We start from the raw sequence: 7,251 nt of genomic DNA on the forward strand, positions 1-7,251 counted from the left end.
TTTTAGCGGGTACGGGTCGGGTAGCGAAAATGTTAAACCCGCCCCGTTAACCCGCTAACCCGCCCGTTAATTATTTTTATGGAAAAAAACTAGATATTTTTTTTAAGAAAACATTAGATTACATCATAATGAGTAGGTTGTTGTTTTGATTCTTATTAAAAAATATTTTTTTTATTTTTTTTAGACGGGTTAGCGGGTGCTCAATTTTGGCACCCGTCACCCGGCGGGTATAACCGTTACCCGTCCCGTTGGGAAAACCGGGTTAACGGGTACGTGTTAACGGGTATTTTAATAGGTGGGTACGGGTACCGGTATTGGTGTACCCGCTAAAACCCGTACCCATTGCCATTCCTAATTACGTCTTTGTTACTTCCATGGTTGATTCTTATAAATTGGCCAAAGATCTCATCCAATACAACACAATCTTGCTTCATGATATCATGATATTTGTTTTTCCTTTTCCTAATTCCATACATCGCTTCCTCTAAGTGCTAGAATATTAAAAGAAATTTTACGTCAGATTATATTGTATAATAACAAAAAATTTCCAATTGAATTTTACATAAACACATACCTCACTCTGAAGCCAATCGCGCGTTAAAATTTTATCGAAGAATATCCACGGTCGACTTTCGAGACCACAAGAACGTGGTAATTTAGATGGAGAGTCGTAGTATTCTTTGAAAGAGCTTCGCATATCATCCGGTAAACGCATCGGATCATATACCTTTATTGCGCCTTTTGCGAAACGTTTTTTTTTGCAAGGATCGGTGTATGGATCTTCCATATATCTAGATCTCTTACTTTGCCTTTGTGGTCTTTCATTCCCATCAACATGTAGACGTTTGTCCACCCCATCACCGTCACTCTCATTTCCATTATTCGCATTATCCATCGAACAAGTTGGAGTAATATAAAATCCATCATTTTCTTTATCGGAGTAATGATTTAAAGAATTACCTTCGTGCTCATCCTGAATGTCAACCGCAATATTAGACGAAATGGAACTTCTACACGCTCCTAGAACTTCATTCATTTTGGCCTCCATTCGTCCCTCCAATTGCTCAAAACGAGAAATGACCTCTAGTCTCAGCACTTCAATCGCTTGATCTACTTTTGCCTCCAATGCTACCTTCAATTGATCAACTTGAGAAGTAACATGCAACTCTAGTTGTCTAGTTGCTTGAGTAGATGACTCAACGCCTACACCGACTTGTTCTTCTTGTTCATTTGTACCATCTCGCTCGTTACTTTTAGTTTGAAGAAACGTGCGTCTACCAGCAATATCTTCATGTCGTATATCCTCCCAATAAAGCTCAACTCTGGCTTCTAAGAGCGCAGCCCAATGGTCAATTACGTCATCAGATTTGTCAGGAAAAACCACGATATCATGTATGTGCGGTCCTTCATCCCCATCTTTCACCGCGAGAAAGCTTTTTATATCCTATTAATTACATATTTTATTACAAAAATAAGTAAAGAAAAATCAATTAATGTCGATATTGTATTTGAAAAAATTCATACAATAAACGCTAACCTTTGTGTCTCCGAGTGCTCTTAAGACTTGTTCCAATTGAGGAGATTTTTTTTTCTCAGACATCCATTGACAAATTTTAGGCTCAAAATCTGAGACCTCATCTCTAAGCTGTAACAATTCTGGAGAAAGTGATGGAATGCACTCAAAAGGCAATAACTGCATAAAAAAATATATTATTATATAATAAGATCCAATAAATTATCCACATAGCAAATATATAAACATTAATTTTTTAATGAAACTTACTGTGAGTGGGAGAATGAAACCCGGTAAATTGCATGTAGCTTGCTCGGCTTTATTGTCAAAAACCGCAGACGATTTACCCTCCAAGTCCATCCTATGTAGATTGTCCATCAAATAGAAAAAAGAAAATGTCCCCCAAGGAAACTTTAAACAAAAATCCAAATCATCAACCATTCTCAAAATACCATCACCAATGTGGGCGCTATCTTTTTCCGGGTGCGCCAAAACTGAAGAGATGAAAAGCAAGACCGCCATCTTCTTTTTTTCCAATTGTAGTGTCGCGGCCCTCTTTTTTCTTGCAGCAGCACTTAGCTTCTTTTTTGGACTTTGACCTTCTTCAGAAAAATCACTCAACTCTAACAATCTATCCTTCACATCCCTATACGAAATCACATTCTTTTTCTCAAAATGCTTCTCCCTAAACGAGTTAGTACCGATCTTTTTCCATCCTTCGGGATATTTTGAACACGGTAAACCCGATATCAACGCATACTCGATCATAGAAAATCGAATTAGTTTACCGTTCACAAGAAACCATACTTCCATTTCCTTTTTTTATTGTATTCGACGACATAACATCATCCACAATGGCGTCAAATTCATGTCCAAGTATGTGGGGACTTCAATCAAGTGCCCAAATTGAGTCTCTTTGAACCAATCTCCTTCATTCTTCTCTTTATCATAAACTGTTTCGAAAACTTTTACGAACTCCTTCAATCGACATTTAGTTGATAATTTACACTTGAAGTTCATCCTCTCTGGAATCAATCTCCATTTGGGCCGAGGAGCATCAAAAACCTACAAAAATACACCTAATGTTTCTTATTTGCAAAAAAAAAAAAAAAAATTAGTACAATAAAATTGGATGAAAAAGTTACCAAATTTGTATCGTCACGAGTGCCATCTCATTCTCCATCTTGCAATGTTTGATCATTTTGCGGAACTAAATCCGTTTCTTCTGATCTATCTCCAGATTCCATATTGCTTCTAGCAAAAAAAATAAAAATAATGATAAACTTGCTTTTTAGTCTACTAGGTCGGCATAATTTGTGGTTAACCTCTATAATTTCGTCTATAACAACTAGTCGACTATTCTTTAGTTAGTCAAGTTCTCAAGTTATACTTACATGATCTAGACTTCCTTCCCATAAACAAAACTCCTCCAAATTTTCATGCTATTCTATTATTCAGCCTAACCATTACTGGTTTACGATTTCCGCATGATATTAGAAAGCAGATACAAAAAGTTACAACTGTTTTAACTTTGCGGTTGTATAGAGTTCTTATAAAGTCTCTTTATTAGTCACTTTTTTTTTAAAAAAGAAAAACTTGTAACCCTTCTTTCAAGTCAACATACAGCTTATTGGTCTATTTCTTCTCAAGTCAAAACCATGAGTCATTTTATTTTGATATTTATGAAGCCATCTCTTGCTCGAGAGAGAATTTATGATTCAAACCCTTTGCTTATATTTTAGAAAACAGGAAAAAGAGGCAAAAAGTTTCGAACTTTGCGGTGTATTGAGTTCTTTAAACTTTCAAGTCTCTCTTGTCAGTTTTTGAAAAAATTCTCGTAACTATTCCTTCAAGTAAACATACAAGCACGACTTATTGGTCTACTTTCTCAAGTCAAAATAATGAGTTATGCCTCGGTGAAACGGTGGTAGAAATCACAGAGGGAAAAAATTCGACCTTTGAGTGGGCGAAATGGGACTAATACCTGAAGCTCACAAAAATCAAGTATTTAGCCTAAGTGTTCATTATGTTTCATCTCACAAAAGGAGCTAAAAAACTAAGCATTTTCACTTCTAAAACAACAATAACTGCAGGAGAAATAGAAACAACATCAACCATCAAAACCGACCCAAATTTCATAATCCAATCCCTAGAACTCAGACTCAGATTTTAATAGAGGAAAAGTTTGAATCCCGGACCTTATTATTGAAGAACTTAATCGTCTGATGACGACCTCCCAATCCTTTCCGACACTCGAGACAGTTGTCGTCCGTGCGTCCAACTTCCGGCCGCTACTTGCGCTGCTCCCTCTTCCTTGTTCTTCGCCCGACCGCGCGCCTCTCCTCGTCAAAACCTCGCTCTTCTTCTTCCTCGGCCGCCCCTTCTTCCTCTGCACGACTTTGCGACCACGCTCAAGTTCGGTGTTTCTCTCTCTCCGTCTTTTTGGTTTTCCGGCCTCCCTTTCCCCTCTCTTCGCTTCTTCTCTCTTTCTCTCTTTTTTTTTTCGCGTGTTTTTGGGTTCCTGGTTAAAATAATAGAACCTCCAAAATAATAATGATACGGCGGGATGTGAGAGGAACGCTGTACTCAAAAACCCAGTAGATCAAAAAAGGATAATTTAGTCTTTTTATGTCTTTTGGAATTTAAATTGAATAAATTTAATTGTAAAAGGAAATGAGGTTTATAACCGGTCCTAGAGAGAGAGAGGAGGTTATCGGTGTCGTCGAACCAAATATCTGGTTTTGATTTCGCTTCTCTCTGATCGAAAAAGAACCTTTTGATTTATAGTCGGTTTTGATTTTGGAAGGTTCATTACTTACAAAAAATTATTTTGTCTATGATCGATGTATAGTTTGTGAATTTTTTTCCCTCTTTATAAAAAACCTCTGTGTCCGTACATTTCGGCGTTGACTCGTTGGTCAACATAATTTTAGGGTTCCCGAACCGGTGATCGTGAGTCAACATGCCTGAAAAGAGAAACCTTCCTTCGTGGATGAACAAAGGCGAGTCGGCTGCGAAGGAACCGAACAAGGGGCGTAATGAGAGCGCTACACAATCCACAAACTTTTCAAGCCTTTTGGTAATGAGTCCAAATGGATTGTGAATTTTATTATTGGCTCGTGTCATTTTTTTTTTCATCTCTTTTCTACTATCATAGCCTGGATTAGTAAATAAGGTACAGTTAGATTGTGGGGTTGGTTTTGGTAATGAGTCCAAATCGAATGCGGATTTTAATATTGCCTTATGTCACATTTTTGTTTTGATCAGAGCTTGGATTGGTAAAGAAGGTATACTTAGATGTGGGATTGGCTTGTAGTTATTGGAAAGAAGGAGTTTTGTTCGTGTGGTATGAATCCAAATGGAATCTGTTTTAGTATTTCCTCGTGCCACAATGTTTTTTTTTTGTCCTTTCTTTTTTGTTTCCCCCTTTTTGTCACAGGTTAGAGTAGAGTGGTGAAGAAGGTATATAGTTTGATTGCGGGGTTTGTTTGTAATTTTGGCAGGAAGGAGTGGCGTTTGTGCTGTCTGGTTTTGTTAACCCGGAGCGTGGTATTTTGAGGTCACAGGCTATGGAGATGGGTGCAGAGTACCAGCCCGATTGGAAACCGGGGTCTTCGACTCTCTTGATTTGCGCGTTCACTAACACTCCTAAGTTTCGCCAAGTTCAGGCCGATTCTGGGACAATTGTATCCAAGGTAATTTGTGGAAAAGCTTGTTCGAGGCCACTCTACAAAAAAATGTATTGAATTTGTGATGTTCATCATCTTAGGAGTGGATATCAGAGTGTTACTCACAGAAGAAGCTTGTTGACATTGAAACTTATCTTATGAGTGTTGGGAAACCTTGGCGTAGAAGCAATGCTTCCCAAGAAACGGCCAAAGGTATAGTGGGCGAACTGTTCTTGTCAGCTTTATGCCGTTAGAAGTTAGGACTGTGTGGAAGTCGTGTAGAGCAAAAAATCCTTGCTACATTTTGAAAATATGACATCATTTTTAGAGTACATTGCTGATATATGTGCAGAGTCGAATACATCCCCACCCAGACGACCTCACAAACAAAAAGAAGGATCAAACTCAAAACTAACCCCCTCAACTTTTCCAAAGGTTTTTTTTTTAGTATTTGCTTAAAATTTATAAACAAAGCGGGAAAGCAAAAATGTTCATGATATGCCCCATGTTGTCTCTGTACCAGAAAAAAGTCGCTACTCCGGTGAAAGCATGCTTTTCTCCTTCTGAAGTGAAGAAGTGGGCCGTCGATGATTTGAGAAATACCCTTTCCTGGCTGAAGAATCAAGAAGAAAAGGTTGGTTAGTAATGGCTTGTCCATGTGAATGTGTTTTACATTTGCAACACATAGACCTTTTCTCACACATAGGCTCGTACGACATTCTTTGTTTCAACAGTTCTCGATATGTCTATGTTGTACATTTCATTTTCCCCACTAATGCCCTTGAAAGATAGAGCACTTTTTTTTTTTTTTTTTTTTTTTTTTTTTTTTTTTTTTTTTGTTGTTGTTGTTGTGTGTGTGTGGACATTGCAACAGCTGTTGCCAAAATCTTAATATTTTTGCTCTTCGGCTACATTTCACAGCCCAAGCCAAGTGAGATGAAGAAAATTGCTGCCGGAGGGATTTTAACTTGTTTGCAAGATGCAATAGATTCTCTTGAAAAAGATCAGGTATTACTTTACTATAAACTCCTATTTGATTCTTGAAAAAGGTGGTGTGTAATAGAGAATTGATATGAACTCAAATACTTGTTAATTACTTTTGAGTTTGATCGACCCAAGGTTTCTTGATTCGCTAAGAAAGTAAGGATATCAAGGGTGAGTAATAATGCTTTATTGCAGGATATAAATGGAGTAAAAGAGCAGTGGAGCTTTGTCCCTCGGGTTGTTGAGGGGTTGGCAAAGCTCGAAAATGGGTCGACAATGTCGAAGCAAGATCTCTCTAAGCAAGCTAAGGAATGCAAAAGGATTTATGAGTTGGAATTTGCAAATTTGGAAGATGATGGTTCAGCAGGGAAGAACAGCGAGCCAAAGGCTAGTAATAACAATCATAAGAGGGAAGAGTATGACAGCGATGACACAATCGAAATGACAGAAGAGGATATAGACTTGGCTTATAATAAGATATCCTCTAAGCTCCATAACAAATGATTAATAAACTGACAACTTCACTTTGATGTGGTTTCTCTGTACTTTTTTTTTTTTTTTTTTTTTTTTTTTTTTTTTTTTTTTTTTTTTTGTCACGTGATATGCGATGCATTGTTTATTTTATTTTTTTTTAATTCTTTTTTTTTTGTCTGTTCATTGCAAGGTATAAAATGTCGTTTTCGGTACCGTTTCGAGTCTCTTGATTTACGAAAAATCGATATGTCGACGGAAAACCGAACGGAAAAAATGTAGAAAATGAAAAGTCAAATGCCATTTTTAAATGCCGTTTTCGATGGAAAATCGACATGCCGATGGAAAATCGAACGGAAATAATGTTGCGTTATATATATATATATATATATATATATATATATTAAATTTTATATATTTATTTTATAATATATATAAGTTTATGATGATTTTTTCTCTTTTAAAATATTTGATATTTACAATATTTCAGATTATATGCTATATTAATTTTTTTTTTTTGAAAATTGTATGTAATTATTGTATCAATGTGCTAGATAATATTGTATCAAATTTAAAGTGCCTTTTTTAAGTCCCCCTATAAACAATTCTAATTTA

General features: G+C 36.6%; 2 protein-coding genes across 4 annotated transcripts; one reads left to right on the plus strand and one right to left on the minus strand.

Annotated features, from left to right (window-relative positions):
- Nucleotides 1-326: 326 nt before the first annotated feature.
- On the minus strand, nucleotides 327-4,103 carry LOC149397640 (uncharacterized). The gene is made up of 6 exons (XM_089614301.1): nucleotides 3,712-4,103; nucleotides 2,659-2,767; nucleotides 1,784-2,578; nucleotides 1,538-1,693; nucleotides 575-1,444; nucleotides 327-491 (listed from the first exon to the last, which is right to left on the minus strand). The coding sequence occupies exons 3-6, from the start codon at nucleotides 2,324-2,326 to the stop codon at nucleotides 327-329; spliced, it is 1,734 nt and encodes a 577-aa protein (XP_089470427.1). The 5' UTR covers nucleotides 2,327-2,578; nucleotides 2,659-2,767; nucleotides 3,712-4,103.
- Nucleotides 4,104-4,197: 94 nt separating this feature from the next.
- ATXRCC1 (BRCT domain-containing DNA repair protein) lies at nucleotides 4,198-6,944 on the plus strand. Of its 3 annotated transcripts, none has more exons than XM_089614033.1 (8): nucleotides 4,198-4,319; nucleotides 4,447-4,592; nucleotides 5,017-5,208; nucleotides 5,283-5,394; nucleotides 5,534-5,616; nucleotides 5,705-5,815; nucleotides 6,103-6,189; nucleotides 6,361-6,944. In XM_089614033.1, exons 2-8 carry the CDS (start codon nucleotides 4,476-4,478, stop codon nucleotides 6,667-6,669), a joined length of 1,011 nt encoding a protein of 336 aa, XP_089470159.1. In that variant the 5' UTR covers nucleotides 4,198-4,319; nucleotides 4,447-4,475; the 3' UTR covers nucleotides 6,670-6,944. The 3 variants fall into 3 exon arrangements, with proteins under 3 accessions (XP_089470159.1, XP_089470158.1, XP_089470160.1); XM_089614034.1 differs by adding an exon at nucleotides 4,781-4,859 and having other exon boundaries at nucleotides 4,211-4,592; nucleotides 6,361-6,942; XM_089614032.1 differs by having other exon boundaries at nucleotides 4,210-4,592.
- Nucleotides 6,945-7,251: the final 307 nt, after the last annotated feature.

This window comes from Urtica dioica, chromosome 5 (assembly GCF_054948205.1).
Source record: "Urtica dioica subsp. dioica isolate 48M chromosome 5, U.dioica_male_clone48M_v1_H2, whole genome shotgun sequence".
Lineage (NCBI taxonomy): Eukaryota > Viridiplantae > Streptophyta > Magnoliopsida > Rosales > Urticaceae > Urtica > Urtica dioica.